The 18377-nt window shown below is 41.2% G+C and overlaps 1 protein-coding gene across 1 annotated transcript in view; it reads left to right on the plus strand.

The window, feature by feature from the left end:
- LOC118374542 (cadherin-12-like) overlaps positions 1-18377 on the plus strand; it is a 190806-nt gene that overhangs the window by 111950 nt on the left and 60479 nt on the right. The window contains exons 3-4 of the mRNA XM_035760976.2: positions 8332-8626; positions 11407-11526. Of these exons, the coding sequence (XP_035616869.1) occupies positions 8332-8626; positions 11407-11526 (415 nt within the window). The remainder of the gene's footprint in view (positions 1-8331; positions 8627-11406; positions 11527-18377) is intronic.

Raw genomic sequence — 18377 nt, forward strand, 5'->3', positions numbered from 1 at the left:
TTCTGTATTTTGAAAGTTATATATCTTGAAAACTTGATTGGTGACAAACAAAACGTTTTAGGGCTATGTCAACTATGGACTAATGAAACAAATACCAAAACATATATTTTGGTTCGGCATTTCCTTTTAAATGAAGTTGTCAACCCTGTTACTTTATTTGGCACTTACTATATTCTTTTTTTTGGTTGGGGGGGGATAAAGAAGTTCAAGATGTGCTTTTTATGACAGAATGTTAATATTATGTGAAATCAGACAAAGTTACACTTCTCAAAAGGCACCGAATTGGTGGAGCGACCCAGCTACTCTCTGAGTCCTACAGTGTACTAGCTTGCTACTACTACTTCTGAGCTCCTCCATTGCAGTATTTAAGCCTTGTTCATATTGCTCTCAGCTGAAGCTATGTCACATGAGATGTTGCCTCCATATAATCCCGGTTTCGGCAATCCAATTATTGCGTTTTCTACAGAGGTTGGTTAAATTTACCACTTTAATCACTGGAATCAATCAATATGCGGCTCTACTGCATGACCAGTAAATGAGGGAGCAGAGCAGCAGCCTCTGTTGAAAATCCTGCAGGAGAGACCCAGGCAGGCTGCTCACAACCATGAATAGAACAAGCCCCACAGTAGAGGGAATATCTGCTTCCCAAATGGCACCTTGCTCCCTCGTGTTCTACTTTTGATCAGAGCCGAAAGGGGTCTATAGGGTGAGATTTGTGATTAACTGTAGTATTACAGCATCGTCAGTAAAACAATATGCATGTACTGTAACACACTATTCACACAGGGCATTATTAAAATGGCCCTTCAGAATCTCTTCTTAACTGTATAAGCCAGCCCCACATGGTAATAATTTATTTTCATGTCTTAAACAGGCTAGAAGGGTCAATTATATGTTTACTGTGCATTTTGTCATGTTATACTGCTGGCATATTTGAATACATACTTCTACTTTGCCCTCAGTGACTGCACTTGTCCATGGTGCGCAATAAAACATTGTCAAAATAACAAGCTAAAATTGTACTATTCTCTTAAAATAAACATTTGACGATATGATTATAATTATTATTCTGACTACATGTTTGTTATTATAGCTGCATGGTGTCAACAAGAGCGGAGCATCTCGCTAATTGTATCTGTTGTGAGGAAGAAGGTGTGTAGCATCAAGGGGCTAATACCTGTCTGATACCCTGCAATGCACCAACTCAATATGGATTCATTCTGATCAAATTAAAAAACAGTATTATTCTCATAGCTACTCATGTTGTATATTCCATACATGTATCTCAGGTATCTAGAATATGTTTTATGTATGACATTAAATCTTGGCATAGTTCCATAGGCTGCTTACCAAATGGCACTCCATTGCCTTTACAGTGCACTACTTTGGACCAGGGCCTCTAGTCAAAAGTAGTGCACTATATAGGCAATATGGTGCCATTTGAGACGTAGTCTCACTATCTGTCTAAACTACCCCTCAGAAAACCAGAAAATCCCTTCAGATAGGGCTGCTTCATTGCTCATGTATATTATCACCTCTCTCTCTGTTAATGTTATAATTTTGTTCACCCAATTTCTGTTTGCCTTTTTGTGAGGAAGGCACAGTGATGCCGAAATGTTGGTAAATACCCATTAAATTGCTGGGAGTTTATATATGGAGTGTACGAGTTTCTTTATTTTAATAGTTTATTGCATTTTTGGGATTTACAAAATGATAACATTGTGTAAATCCCAAAAAGGCAAACAGAAGTGTACGAATGGGATTTACTAATGTGATAATTTGATTGCAGCGTGCATAGGTCTGCATTTTATTGATTAGTGTGTTACAACTTGTAAAAAAATCCACTGAGGCAGAACCGGTAGAGCATTGGTGTCAAACTCATTTTTCCCCAGGGCCCGCATTCACTCTTCCATAAGGTCCGGAGGGCTGCACAGATTCTTTTAAATATTTCTTCATTGTCAAAATGAGCAATACAGTCCATTCGGATTCACAAGATGGTGCCGACAGAGAAGGCAGCTTCGCTTCTAGTCTTTAGAAAACTTTGCAGTATTTAGTTCTTTTAGGTATTATTTCATACATTTTTAGCCCAGAAAATCTTAAGTGTTATTTCATACAGCCAGGAAGAACCACTGGATATCAGAGCGACGTAAACTTACCAGCACTACGGCCAGGAATACGACTTTCCCAAAGCGGTTCCTTTGTCTGAACCACTCAGACCATTTGAGCTGATTCCAGAGTCTGACCCAAAACAACAACACCAGAGAATAGGTAGAGAGAGCGGTCTTCTGGTTAGACTTCAGAGGCGTGCACAACACCCACCGTTTATGAGTATATTTCTCACTAATGTCCAGTCGCTAGATAACAAGGTAGACAAAATTAGGGTAACGGTTGCTTTCCAGAGAGACATCAGGGATTGTAACATACTATGTTTCACGGAAACATGGCTCTCTCGGGATATGCAGTCGGAGTTGGTACAGCCACCTGGATTCTTTGTGCGTTGCGCCGACAGGAATTAACAAGGCTACCTAAATTAGATTAGCATATTGACTGTAGCACTCACGCTGGTAAAACACTGGATCACTGCTACTCCAACTTCTGCGATGCATACAAGGCCTTCCCCTTGCCCTCCTTTCGGCAAATCTGACCATGACTCCACTTTCTTCCTCCCTTCCTATAGGCAGAAACTCAAACAGGATGTAGCCATGCTAAGGACTATTCAACACTGGTCTGACCAATAGAAATCCACCCGTCAAGATTGTTTTAATCACACGGACTGGGACATGTTCCAGGTAGCCTCAGAGAATAATATTGACGTATACACTGATTCGGTGAGTGAGTTTTTAAGGAAGTGTATAGCAGATGGTGTACCTACTGTGACTAATAAACCCTACCCTAACCAGAAACCGTGGATCGATGGCAGCATTCGCGCAAAACTGAAAGCAAGAACCACCGCGTTTAACCATGGAAAGGTGACTGGGAATATGGTCAAATACAAACAGTGTGGTTATTCCCCTCCACAAGGCAATCAAACAAGCGAAGTGTCAGTTTAGAGACAATGTGGACTAGTAATTCATCGACTCAGACACAAGACACATCAGCTGATATCTCAAAGTGCTGTACAGAAACCCAGCCTAAAACCCCAAACAGCAAGCAATGCAGGTGTAGAAGCACGGTGGCTAGGAAAAACTACCTAGATAGGCCAAAACCTAGGAAGAAACCTAGAGAGGAACCAGACTATGTGGGGTGGCCAGTCCTCTTCTGGCTGTGCCGGGTGGAGATTATAACAGAACATGGCCAATATGTTCAAATGATCAAAAATGACCAGCATGGTCAAATAATAATAATCACAGGCAGAACAGTTGAAACTGGAGCAGCAACATGGCCAGATGGACTGGGGACAGCAAGGAGTCATCATGCCAGGTAGTCCTGAGGCATGGTCATAGGCCTCAGGTCCTCCGAGAGAGAGAGAGAAAGAAAGAGAGAAAGAGAGAAAGCATACTTAAATTCACACAGGACACCGGATAGGACAGGAGAAGTACTCCAGATAAAAGCAAACTGACCCTAGCCCCCCGACACATAAACTACTGCAGCATAAATACTGGAGGCTGAGTCATCATGAAGTGATTTAAGAGGCTAGTCAAGGATCATATCACCTCCACCTGTTCATTGACTAGAGCATAGCATTCAACACCAAAGTACACACCAAGCTCATCATTAAGTTTGAGGCCCTGGGTCTCAACCCCGCCCTGTTCAATTGGGTCATGGACTTCCTGATGGGCCGCCCTCAGGTGGTGAAGGTAGGACACAATATCTCCACTTTGCTGATCCTCAACACTTGGTTGCCACAAGGGTGCGTGCTCAGCCCCCTCCTGTACTCACTGTGTGACCATGCATGCCTCCAACTCAATAATCAAGTTTGCAGACGTCACAACAGTAGTAGGCTTGATTACCAACAAAGACGAGACAGAGAGGAGTTGAGGGCACTCGGAGTGTGGTGTCAGGAAAACAACCTCTCACTCAACGTCAACGGGCTGTATCACCGGCTGGTACGGCAATTGCACCGCTCACAATCGCAAGACTCTCCATAGGGTGGTGGGCAAACTACTTGCCCTCCAGGACACCAACACCACCCGATGTCACAGAAAGGCTAAAATTATCATCAAGGACAACAACCTCCCGAGCCACTGCCTGTTCACCCCACTACCATCCAGAAGGAGAGGTCAGTACAAGTGCATCAAAGCTCGGACCAAGAGACCTGAAAACAGCTTCTATCTCAAGGCCATCCTACTCTTAAACAGCCATCACTAACACAGAAAGGATGTTGCCTACATGCAGACTTGAAATCATTGGCCACTTTAATAAATGGATCACTCGTCACTTTAATAATGCCAATCTAACAATGTTTACATATCCTGCATAACTCATCTCATATGTATATATTGTATTTTATACCACCTATTGCATCTGCCTATTCCGCTCTGTCATTGCACATCCATATATTTACATGTATACATTATTGATTAATTCCTTTACTTAGATTTGTGTGTATTGGGAAGTTGTTGTGGAATTGTTAGATTACATGTTAGATATTGCTGCACTCTCAGAACTAGAAGCACAAGCATTTCGCTACACTTGCAATAACATCTGCTAAACATGTGCATGTGACCAATACAATTTGATTTGATTTGGAAAGTATTTACATATTTTGTTATGTTACAACGCTATTCTAAAATTGATTACATATTTTTTTCCACTCAACAATCTACACCCTTTAATGACACAGTGAAAACCGTTTTTTAAGAAATGTTTGCAAATCTATTAAAAATGAAAACAGAAATACCTTATTTACATATTTACCTTATTTATAAGTATTTACAAGTATTCAGACCCTTTGCTATGAGACTCGAAATTGAGCTCTGGTGCGTCCTGTTTCAATTGATCATCCTTGAGAGGTTTCTACAACTTGATTGTAAACTTGGTAAATTCAATTTATTGGACATGACTTGGAAAGGCATACTCCTGTCTATATAAGGTTCCACAGTTGACAGTGCATGTCAGAGCAAAAACTGGCCATGAGGTCAAAGCAATTTTCCGTAGAACTACAAGACAGGATTGTGTGGAGGCACAGATCTGGTAAAGGGTACAAAAATGTCTGCAGCATTGAAGTTCCCCAAGAACACAGTGGCCTCCATCGTTCTTAAATTGAAGTAGTTTGGAACCAACTAAACCTTTCCTAGAGCTAGCTGCCCGGCCAAACTAAGAAATCGAGGCAGAAAGGCCTTGGTCAGGGAGTTGACCAATAACCTGATGGTCACTCTGAAAGAGCTGCACGGTTCCTTCCAGAAGCACAACTATCTCTGCAGCACTCCACCAATCAGGCCTTTATGGTAGAGTGGCAGACGCCACTCCTCAGTAAAAAGCACATAACAGCCCACTTGGAGTTTGGCAAAAGGCACCTTAAGAAACAAGATTCTCTGGTCTCTGATGAAACCAAGATTGAACTCTTTGGCCTGAATTCCAAGCATCACATTTGAAGGAAACCTAGTACCATCACTACAGTAAAGCATGGTGGTGGTGGCAGCATCATGCTGTTGGAAGGTTTTTTCAGTGGCAGGGACTGGGTGACTAGTCAGGATTGAGGAAAGATGAACGGAGCAAAGTACATAGAGAACCTTGATGAAAACCTGCTTCAGAACTCTCAGGACCTCAGACTGGGGTGAAGGTTCTCCTGCCAACAGGACAACAACCCTAAGTAGACAGCCAAGACAATGCAGGAGTGGCTTTGGGACGAGTCTTTGAATGTCCTTGAGTGGCCCAGCCAGAGCCCGGACTTACTTGAACCCGGAAATCTCTGGAGAGACCTGAAAATTGCTCCCCATCCAACCTGACAGCTTGAGAGGATCTGTAGAGAAGAATGGGAGAAACTCCCCAAATTAAGATGTGCCAAGCTTGTACCGTCATATCCATGAAGACTGAAGGCTGTAATCACTGCCAAATGTGCTTCAACAAAGTATTGAGTAAACAGTCTGAATACTTGAATAAAAGTATTATTTCAGTATTTTTTTTTTAATACATTTGCACAATGAATACAATTTTAATCCATTTTAGAATAAGGCTGTAATGTAACAAAATGTGGAAAAAGTCAAGTGGTCTGATTTACTTTCCAAATGCACTGTTTATAGGGGTGGCCTAGTGGTTAGCGGGTTGGGCCAGTAACCAAAAGGTTGCTAGATTGAATCCCCTAGCTGACAAGGTAAAAAAGCTACTGTCCCACTGTCCCTAGGCAGTAATTTTAAATAATAATTTGTTCTTAACTGACTTGCCTCGTTAAATAACGGTAAAATAAATATAGGAATTTCTAATGCTCCCTGACCGTCTGGGTTTTAATTTACGTGATTATTAGCGAGATGGACACAGTTAAGTAATGGTATAAATGTAGGTCCATTATCATTTCTACAGTTTCATATTTGGTTTCAATCCTTTTAAAGTGTATTGAGCTTGTTTTTGTTAGTTTTTTACTCAAACGACCCATGTGCCGGGTGGTATGGGTTGGATAGTTCTTCCTTACAAAATACATTTCACTTATTTTCTAACTGTACTGTACAACAAATCAACAAAAACTATCTTTCTGCAGTGCTTAAAAGCTTTAATCCTCTAGTCTGTTGGGCAGTATGTGGCATGTTAAATAAGTGTACTTGCCTGCCTCCTCATTAATGACTGTCTTTGTATAATTGATTATCATTGTTTGTTTAATGGAATTTTTTAGTTGTATCATTTAACATTTGGCTTCTAATTAATGTGGGGAATGGGCCTATATTATTTTTGGGGTGTTTGTATTTATTTTTCAACATTAACTGTGCAGTTATGAATCAATTTGCAGGGACTGAAAAAAGACTGTCACTCCTGGGGTTTCTGTATTGGATAAGCTGGAATGTGCATTAAATAAACTAGAATACGCTATACTTACTTATTCTAAATGAATCACAATCCAGTCAGTCTCCACTTTAGGACATCAATTGATTTACTTATCAATTGATTTACTTATTACTTCTGTAAACTTCACTGTACAGCAGACTAGTACAAAAACAGGTACAATGAGAGGGGGGGACAGGTAGATAGATAGCTTACGTAGTTGAACATATTTAGCCATTGAAGGGCACAACTCTTAGATTATATGAGGAACAGATATGTGTATTGGGCAACAGTTGGACTCCATGCAAGTACCTGTGTGGTACCTGTGTGGTAAAAACAAATCCCTCTTGTGGGACTTATTGTTGGCTCCTGAGAACTACAGTACATCTTGCTTGAGGGAAACATGTGGTCCATGTCGGGTCACATTGGCCATCATTTCTGCGTTAACATTGTTGGTTTGATGTCCTGTACGGGGAAAAAACCCTTCCATGCCAACAGGTGTATTGCACGTGGCCAAAGAAAAACCTTCTGACATGGTGCTACTCTGTGTCCCAAATGGAACCATATTCCATTCATGTAGGGAATAGTGTGCCATTTGGGATGGAACCATAGCAATCGTACAAAGAGAAGCTGCACTGTGAAGTGGAAAAAGAACTGGGTCAAGCCAGTTCATATGCCCCCAGGCCTACCTGTCAGACTAAATCAGATTTTGCAGATATGGATATTTTTGTTTTTACTTAAAGGGATACTTCAGTTTTTTGTTGTTGCAATGAGGTCCTTTATCTACTTCACCAGGGTCAGATATGCCTCTGTGTCCAGTATGAACAAAGTTAGAGGTATTATAGCTTCGCGAACCAATGTAACCGATGTGAAATTGCTAGGTAGTTAGCAGTGGTGTGTGCTAATAGCGTTTCAATTGGTGATGTCACTCGCTCGGAGTCCTTGAAGTAGTTGTTCCCCTTCCTCTGCAAGGGCCTTGGCTTTTGTGGTGCAATGGGTAACGATCCTTCGAGGGTGGCTGTTGTCGATGTGTGCAGAGGGTCCCTGGTCCGAGCCCAGGTTAGGGGCGAGGTGAGGGACGGAAGCTATATAGAAGAAAAGGTACCTGTGTGCTGGATATACCTGTTGTTGGGAGTGCAGTCATGTAAATTATATGCACATCCCAAATCCCTAGAGCTGGGGCAAAAAAATATGCTGCTTTGTATATAAAAATGCTGCTTTGTATTTACTGTTTGTGGTTTTAGCAGCACATATCCTACGATGTAGGGATTTTTCATTGTATTCTGTAGGTGCAGTCAGTCCCATCGACTAGCTTCATGAACTGCCTTTACTTGAAACTGTTCTCCCCCAGTGGTCTCATTGAATCATTAGCAGTATCATTGTTTGGACTGAACCTGTCCTTTTCCTCTTGTCTTGCAGCTGCACACTGATCTGGATAAGGGCGAGAGCGAGGTGAAGTACACGCTCATGGGAGAAGGGGCCGGCTCCATTTTCACCATTGACGCAACGACCGGGGACATCCATGCCTTAAGAAGCCTTGACAGGGAGGTGAAGCCTTATTACACACTCCGCGCGCAGGCTGTCGATATCGACACCAACAGGCCACTGGAGCCCGAATCAGAGTTTGTAATCAAGGTCCAGGACATCAACGACAATGAGCCAAAGTTTCTAGAAGGGCCATACACAGCCAGTGTCCCTGAGATGTCACCTGTAGGTAAGAAGAAATATCACCAAATACTTTGTTGGTCCCATGCTTCTACATCTGCATTGCTTGCTGTTTGGGGTTTTAGGCTGGGTTGTTGTATAGCACTGTCTGATATCAGCTGATGTAAAAAAGGGCTTTATAAATACATTTGATTGATTGATAGTGCACTACTTTTGACAAGAGAAAAGTACAGCACTATGTAAGGAATAGGGTGCAATTTGGAATGTAGACATAATGTCACAAAATGCTTCAATTACCTGCAATCTTGACATAACAAAATAGATGCATTTCTTAGAATTTAGAAACTATCACATAGAGTTTTAGATCGAGACAGAGTACAAAAATATATTATAAGAAAGGGAGTGTTAATAGCCACAGGTAGAACAAGAGGGAAGAAAACAGATCCGCAGATTTGGACTTTTCAGCAAGCGAGCCAGTTATGCCCAAAGTGTATGAGTACATTGCGGATCGAGGCTCTCTACATCAGGGATGGGAGCTCAAGGTAATTCACTCAGATTGGCTCCTCTTCTTCTGAATAGCAATGGAGCCCTGGTGAAGAGAACAGCATATTAGATATCTCCAAATGCTGAATGGAGCAAGGTACAGTCAGTGTACAATGTAATGTTTCAAATCACCATGGTCCCTTTCAAGTTGATCTAAAACATGGCCCAGTCTTCTACTCCATGTAGGTAAACAGAGCTGGAAGGCAGTGTGTGTGTGTGTGTGTGTGTGTGTGTGTGTGTGTGTGTGTGTGTGTGTGTGTGTGTGTGTGTGTGTGTGTGTGTGTGTGTGTGTGTGTGTGTGTGTGTGTGTGTGTGTGTGTGTGTGTGTGTGTGTGTGTGTGTGGATGGGTGGATGTGTGTGTGTGTGTGTGTGTGTGTGTGTGTGTGTGTGTGGGGCAGGAATGTGTGGACCTGCTGTTGAAAAGACTGTTTGTGTGTGTTTAAATGAGGGATTGAGCAGGAGGGCTGTATGCTTTGGGAATGATGATTATTTTCAGATGATTCTGCAGAGTGTGTGTGTGTGTGTGTGTGTGTGTGTGTGTGTGTGTGTGTGTGTGTGTGTGTGTGTGTGTGTGTGTGTGTGTGTGTGTGTGTGTGTGTGTGTGTGTGTGTGTGTGTGTGTGTGTGTGTGGGGCAGGAATGTAGGACCTGCTGTTGAAAAGACTGTTTCCTTTAAATGAGGGATTGAGCAGGAGGGCTGTATGCTTTGGGAATGATGTATTATTTTCAGATGATTCTGCAGAGTGTGTGTGGAACCCTTCCTTGGGCAAATGGGTGTGGATTCAAAAGACCAATTTTGATGAGTACTGTATTTTTATTTTCAAGGAACTGGAATGAGCCAAGTTAAAAGTGGTGTTATAAGGGCACAAGGCGAGACCCAAATGCAGACACAGGAGGCAGATGTTTGAGCTCCGATATTTATTATGGCAAAAGGGGTAGGAAGAAGGCAGGTCGGGTACAGGTGAGAGTTCATAAACCAGGTCAGAGTCCAAACAGTACCAGGCGATATGCAGGCTTGTGTCAGGACAGGCAGGGTTTCAGACAGGTGGGCTCAGAGTCAGGAAAGGCAAGGGTCAAAACCAGAAGGGCAAGAAAAGAGAGACTGGGAAAGCAGCAGCTGAGAAACAAAAACCCTGGTTGACTTGACAAACAAGACGAACTGGCACAGAGAGACAGGAAACACAGGGATAAATACTCATGGGAAAACAAGCGACACCTGGAGGGGGTGGAGACGAGCACAAGGACAGGTGAAACAGATCAGGACGTGACAGGTGTATAGTTTGTTTAGCTATTATTAACCCATTTTAAACAATGCACTTGTATTTAAAAGCTTTATGGAACTGGAGCTGTTTATAAAAGGATTGTATCACGAAAAAGCACAAGCAAAAGCATTAATACAATACGTGCTGATAAACCAGTACAAAGTAACTACCTATAGTAGTTAAAGTGTAAATGACCAGCATCTCAGCTCCATTATACCCGGGTGCGTGGTGCAGTGCTTTGTTAGGAAGGATTAACACTCTAATCTCTCTCACCTAATGTTTTCATACAATTGTTATCATCTGCTCATAGCGCAAATCCTGTCTAATGGAGCCTTGCTAAAACCAACTAAGAGATGAACATGTGTCAATGGCCATTTGTGGATGTAGCTTCCCTTGGATGTCCACCTAGCATACTGTACAGTACCAGCCTGTACACATGGACAAAAAAATACATATCTCATTTAGCCACAATAGTGATTTAATTGAGCTTGTAGATAGAATCATTTCCAATTTGATTGAATTGTAGATATACATGCTTCTGTAGAGTCAGTGGATTAATGCAATGCTGTTTTAGATTCAAGCTACAGTTATTAACTCTGTTCCTGGTACTGCAGGAAGTTTGGATGGCTGCCATCTTGTTTCCTATTCCTGCTGTGAATGGCTCTTTGTTTCCTTAATGCTTGCGATGTCTAATGAATGAGCATCTTTTGGCTAAACATCCACTTGCATAGTTCTGCAAATGTATATTTCACATAGTTAATAATTCAACGTTCCAATATTGCACATTTATCTTTTATCGTATCCTCACGCTTTAGCCTCTGTGGCTCTGTCCCAAATGGCTCCCTATTCCCTACATAGGGCATTACTTTTGGCCTGAGGCCTGGTCAAAATTAGTGCACATTTTAGGGAATAGAATGCCATTTGTGATGCATTCATGGTGGCACAAGCCGCTAAGCCGTATGGGAAAAAAAACGTACAAAATGACTCCGTCTGTATGATGCAAATGTATGTGTTTGTTTCACAGGGACTTATGTGATGCAGGTGACAGCCACAGATGCAGATGACCCTACCTATGGAAACAGTGCCAGAGTGGTCTACAGCATCCTCCATGGCCAGCCATACTTCTCTGTGGATCCCAAGACTGGTAAATAAGATGGGCAACATCAGTCAAAAATGTATCTTATTTGGTACTTTTTGTCAATGTTGAATGCTGTTATGTTTATAGATTGTTTGAAATAACAAAAAAGGCGGGATACCTGTCTGTCTAAACAATGACAATAGCTTACTTATGTAATGACGTGGCCCTTTCTGGGTGTAAACCGTGGCATCCCCCTCTCTCCTACACCCAGGTTCTCTTATCTCAGGTTGTGAATTCCTGGCGGAGACTCTCTCCCCCTGGCCATGCAGAAAGAGAGAATACTGAGAGAGAACAAGTGATTTCACTTGGCCGAACTCCTAAATCCTCAAAATGAGAGAATTAAACTATATGTCCAGTTGTGAGAATGTGGGAAGGTTCCGTGAATACGTAAGGTATGGTATGATGAGTGGGTCTCATTTGGTGACCTCATGGAGGACAGGAAACACGTATAACTATATCTCTGAATGTGTACATTTCTCAATTGTGGGGTTTGCATCTAATTATTGTATGAAATGAATGAGTAATGTGAAACTATTTGTAAAATTATGTAATGGGACGTTAACCTTCAGAATGAGACGATTGTATTCCCTGTAAAGTTTAACTAAGTCATTGGCCCCCGTGAGTCCAGACATGTTACGAATAAAACACCCTCCTGAGGAAATCCTCTTAACGCGAAGCAAACACCCAGCGTGAGCTGTGGTTGCAATGGTTGGGTACCAAGACTAGAAAACCATACCACGTGACGCATTGGCTACACGGGTGGAAATGGTTAAACTCTGAGACTATCGATCCCTACAGAATAAGAGCAAATCTTAGATACTAATTACTAGTCTGCAGTTATGTAAACCTGGGATGCGAATACCGACAACCGCCGAAACATCTACTCTAAGAACATTGGACGCCTGACGAATCCATTACAACAGACACTGTCAGGAGCCGCCGATAGAGCTACCACCATGAATAACCAAAGTCTCTCTGATGAACTGACTCTCCAGCAGACGGACCAACGATTCCATCAGAGAAGACAACAACGACATATGGGCATAAATATATTGATTGCAATTACTCCCGAATGAGCGAGGGTTCATGTGCAAAGGATTAGCATTTCAATTAATATAACTTTCCACTGTGTGTAGTGATCCATTTTGTCTTTCCCGCTCCTTTATCGGACCACACCCCCTTTTCTTTGTATACCAAGCCGTCATATCGGTTCAGCCCACTAAGGGATCTTCCCTATCATTGTTAGTAATCAATACCTAATGTTTGTTTGCTATGCATTTCTGTGATCATTTAGTTAGTTAGTAAATAAATTATTAAGCCAATTGGTGTATGGATGACTCATAGTTTAGCCTGGGTTCGTGCAAATAACCAACCATTTACAACGTTTGGAATGAGACTGACGTAACGTAAAGAATAATTAATGATTAAAACACAAATTGATCAGATATTAAAATATCTGAGGAGTTGTATTCTGAAAAATATAACTTTGTAATCTGTAGATTTTCTGTGGTTCCCCGACTTCCTAGTTAATTACAGGTGTATGATTAGTTTAATCATGCAATAATAATTACAGAGAATTTATTAGATAAAATAACAGTCTTCACCTTTAATGATACTAAAGACACAACACTTCATAAAAGAAGAATGCCAAGTTCTGTAGCTGTGAAAGTGTAATAGGCAGGCAGATATTCTAACTTTTTAACATTAGTATGGACAAGGTGTTGTCTTCAACTTAATTACACATTATCGATCCGAATAAACAAATGAGCGAAATATCTTGATTTGATTACAGGGCAATGGATTAGAAACAGTGACACGCTATAACTTCCATTTCTTTACTGTGGACTGATAAGGTTCTCTATCATTGCTATACTTCTTTGCAAAAGCAGGAAAAACAATCTATAATAGCACCTACAAATTACTTTTCACATACCTCAATACTAGGAAATTGGGATTAGGCCGGTTAGTGTATGGCAGCAGTTAAATTCTGCAGCTAGTATTGTCATATAATTAAATGTGTGCAGTGCTCACAGCTTTGTCCTCTGTAAAAGTGTAAATTTAAACTAGAAAAAGGCATTTCCCTGAAGAAAATGTGTGTGCTTGCTTGTCTTGAAGGAATTATGGTGTGCAATAGTAGTGGTAGTGACTGCAAACATAATGGTAGTGGGTCTAGATCTATGCCAGTGTCAAGGGATCAGCACCTCTTTGACCCTGCCCATCATGCGTGTCCAGGAGCCAACTGGGGCCAGCGAGCATCAGTCTTATAATAGACAGCTAACTGTCAAGAACCCTACAACACTCTAACCCATATGTATTTGCTGTAGTCTACTGTTCGATACAGTATGTACTTCTATTAATGTGTCAAAGTCAAATTGTCTGTGTTATAATTTAGATGTGTATTATGTATTTTAATCTGAAAGCAATTGAAATAAAAAATGTATGTATGTCACTGGAGAAAAACAGTATCCTCAAGATTCTTGGTTGAACTATCTGTTATTGTCCAAAAAGTTTTTGAATCTCCCGCTTTTAACGCCCCTTCTCCAAAATGGCAGATTTAATCAGCACACTGATGTGGTCCACATTCATATTGGTTTCATAAACTGAAACGACCGGGAGCCAGGTCAAGTCTTTTGAAGAATGGCACTTGTGCTTCTTCCAATACTTTGCTCTGGAGTGCTCTCTTTCCCAAAAGCTCTCTCTTTGTTGTTTCATAAGAACTTGTTTACTGAGATGTTTTTATCCCACTCCGGGTGGAACAAGGAAAATATTCTCAAGAAAAATATATCGCTATTACTGGTCTTAGACTTTTCGCTTTAAAATAGTTTTGGTGAGGGGCATTATAAACAGTGAGAGTTTCATAGCAGCAAGGTTTGGAGTGATGGGATGCAGCCAGGTTCATTGAAAGTAGTTTTTTTTTGTGAAAATGTTTACTTTACTTTAGCAGTCAAAGGTTAAACACAGCTCCTCCGTCCTTTCGATTCCTCTCAGCCCTCAGTTGGAACAGGATGGAAACCGATTATTATTGGTCATTTTTTGTCTTCTGAGTGAACATAGACATATTTCTGCTCTCGGTTTCACATGGCCATTTTCTTATCCCCTGATATTGTTAGTCATTGTTTGTCTTCTGAGTGAACCTAGACATATTTCTGCTCTCGGTTTCACATGGCCATATTCTTATCCCGATATTGGAAATCCTTAGGGCCTGCAGCGATACTCAATCAGATAAGTGGTTATGTGGTGTGAAAGTCTGTTTTTGGGTGTGTGTGTCTATCGCCGTGGTTGCCGAGGAAGTTAGCTGGAGTGTGAAGAGAGACAGTGTCCCTGCAATCCCATGAGCCACTTCAGAATGTTAATGCAGGCATGATGGTGTGGAACTGGCGGGCTGAAGGGTTCATGGTTTACTACCAGCTCTCTCAAACTCCTGATCGACAGCAAATACTGCCACTCTCCTTTTTTCTCCTCATACGCCACTTGCCTTTTTATATCTGAGCTCTGAGCAAATGATGCAATGGGTTATAAAAAAAAATGTCCAGGTCAAGCTGTTGACCCTGTTAGATTGAAGGAGATCCTTTGTATGACACCCATGTCATGACGACTGCTCTTCCGTTCAGAGTCCATTGTTCCAAAGGACCATGGGACGTCTCATTGGCCTTCATACCATGATGCATTTGGCTGATCCAGAGCGGTAGACCCTTAAATGCGTTCAGCAAGTATGTTGGATTTCAGTAGTTGGTGCTTTCAGCAAGCACACCTAAAACTCATTCCAGTATCTGTATTCTGCACGTGGAACGAAAAATATACTATACCATGGATAAAATGCAATAGATGGTATTCTTTACACTGATACAACATAGAGCAGATTATATTTTAATGCTCAAATAGAGATTACCATTGAAAAAATTAGAACCTTTAGCACAATGTCCACAAAGGTAACACAGTTCAAAATGGGCAAAAGAAAGAAGAGCGGGTGGGGGTATCACGTTATCCATTTCCAATGTGATATCACAGGGTGAAAGGGAATAGGGAGAATCACAGATCATGCCTTTCCACCCTGGAGAGTATTACAAAACACACGCTGCGACTGTATTTCCAACCTGATGGCGAAAAAACAGTTAAAACAAATGTTTGCCATGCTGAACCTGCCTCTACAGCCAAACATACATCAATGCAGCCGAACAAACAAGAAGGCAAGAAGGAGAGAGGGAAAAGAAAAGCGGGGGAAGGAATCACATGCCTAAATCACCATATACTTCACAGCATCCTCCCTCCCTGCTAGAGCGTGAATTCCCTAAACATGAAAAGATTGTCAAAAAACATAATCCTTTGATTGTTGCACACGCAGAACACAGGATCTTAGGTTCAAATGTGACATCTGTCCTTTTCATGTGACTGATGGGGGAATACGAGAAAAGTAAACGTATATAAATGTGTATATTTGCTCTGATCTCAGGGTCTCTCAAAGCCTCACTCAGTTCACTATTGAATGTCAAGTGTCTCCAGTATTTCTATCTCATCAGAGTGTGAATTACACCATGACATTTGGGGGGGGTTCTATTGAGTGCATGAACTTACATCATTTAAAAGATAAAAATTAATTACCTTTTAATGTGTCATGAACACGACCAGTCATATATTTTAATCTGATAGCCAAACAAATCACTTCACAAAAGTAGGCTACCTGTGCATGTTCGTCCACTCCAAAATTATTCCATAAAATAAACTGCATGTCCACTTGCTCCATTTGATGAATGGAAATAGACATCTGTTTGCAAAACACCAGAGAATGTGCATAATGACATTCAGCGATTGCCATTGATAAGGCCTACATTCATTGATGTTGTTGATTGTTGACGAATTCACCTTTTTTGTAGACTGAAAAGTCTGCACACCTGAAATGGGTCTGAATCTGTCCTGGAAAAAAACAGGATGGTCACTCTAACACACATGGTGAACTTACTAGACCAGGCTACAATGTGTATTACCATGAACTTCAAATAGGCCTACCAATAGCCAGATATGTAGTGGTAAACAAAATAGGTGGGTAAACACCGATTGCAGGTTAAAGTGAAAAAAGTCATACTCCCTATACTTTAAATGCATTTTTTCCAAAAAAGGTGGGTTAACAGCGTTTACTTGCATTTACCCTCCACTAGGCCTACACCACTGCCGGGTAGCCTACCCTCTCAACCGAGACAATTTTTTCACACATGAACACACGCAGAACAGGTAGCCTACATTCAATATAATACAGAACATGAGTTGAATCAAAACATATTTCACACCCTAGTTCATGAGTTGTCCATATTCACAAGTTCATGCTTGGTGTCTTCACAGATCATGTGACATAAATTAATGACGTTTACGACAGTGTTATTTGTAATTATTAAGCATTTAACTATTTAATTTGAATATTTAATTTTAACCCAGTATGGACCATGGATCTTTGAGAACTTGAAAAATGCACTCTAAGTGTGACTATGCCTATGTAAAACATTTCGCTGTGAAAACAGTTCTCATGGGCACACAAATCCAAAATAATGTAGGCCTATGCCATTGCAAAATGTAATGCTTCTAACCGAAAGTTAACCTCTTTTAACAGAAAGAGTTACCTTATAGTCAGTCTATCACAGTGCCATCTCTTATGTCACCAACGCCCCATACACCACCCACCACTGCGACCTGTATGCTCTCGTTGTCTAGCCCTTGCTACATATTCGTCGCCAGACCCACTGGCTCCAGGTCATCTACAAGTCTTTGCTAGGTAAAGCCCCGCCTTATCTCAGCTTACTGGTTACCATAGCAGCACCCACCCACAGCACGTGCTCCAGCAGATCTATTTCACTGGTCACCCCCAAAGCCAATTCCTCCTTCGGCTGCCTTTCCTTCCATTTCTCTGCTGCCAATGACTGGAACGAATTGCAAAAATCACCGAAGTTGGAGACTTATATCTCCCTCAATAACTTTAAACATCAGCTATCCGAGCAGCGAACCGATCGCTGCAGCTGTACACAGCCCATCTCTAAATTGCCCATCCAATCTATCTACCTAATCCCCATATTGTTTTTATTTACTTTTTTGCTCTTTTGCACACCAGTATCTCTACTTGCACGTCACCATCTGCAAATCTATGTTAATTTGCTAAATTGTAATTACTTCGCCACTATGGCCTATTTATTGCCTTACCTCCTTACGCCATTTGCACACACTATCTTGGCCAGGTCGCAGTTGTAAATGAGAACTTGTTCTCAACTGGCCTACCTGGTTAAATAAAGGTGAAATAAATAAAAAATGTATTTACATATAGCCTACTTCTTGGATGGATTGGATGCGCATTGGTGTCAAGCTGTAGGTTATCCAGGAAAGAAAACAAATATTGATAGAAAATAATAAAGCAGATTAAACTACTTCTGGCCACGGATGGCAAGGAGAACACCTGAAAAACAAAGCAATTAGCGCTCTAAACAGCTGACTGACAAAAGCAAACAATAATTAATCAACAGATAAATCGAATGCATTGGAATAAAGGCATAAGCTATTTTTATCAAGGATGCATGGCAAACACATTACGGAAATTAGGAAGTACGAAGGAAAATCTATGCATAAAGGAGCTCAGCTGAGGCCAAAATTCAGCACCTCTGTGTGGATAGCGCCGCCACATAGAAATAAATAGTTGAACCATGACAGAGAGGTGGGGGTGTTTGCTATATTTTAATATTTACCACCGTAAAACATATTTCCCACTATATTTTAGGAAAATAGAGAATGTTTAAAATAGCAATGTTTAGAATCACCCCCTCTCCCCCAAAGATTGACTTTTGATTAATTTCGGGAGCTAACCTCTCATTCAAGGGAGCCGA

The sequence above is a fragment of the Oncorhynchus keta genome, chromosome 4 (genome assembly GCF_023373465.1).
Source record: "Oncorhynchus keta strain PuntledgeMale-10-30-2019 chromosome 4, Oket_V2, whole genome shotgun sequence".
Classification (NCBI taxonomy): domain Eukaryota; kingdom Metazoa; phylum Chordata; class Actinopteri; order Salmoniformes; family Salmonidae; genus Oncorhynchus; species Oncorhynchus keta.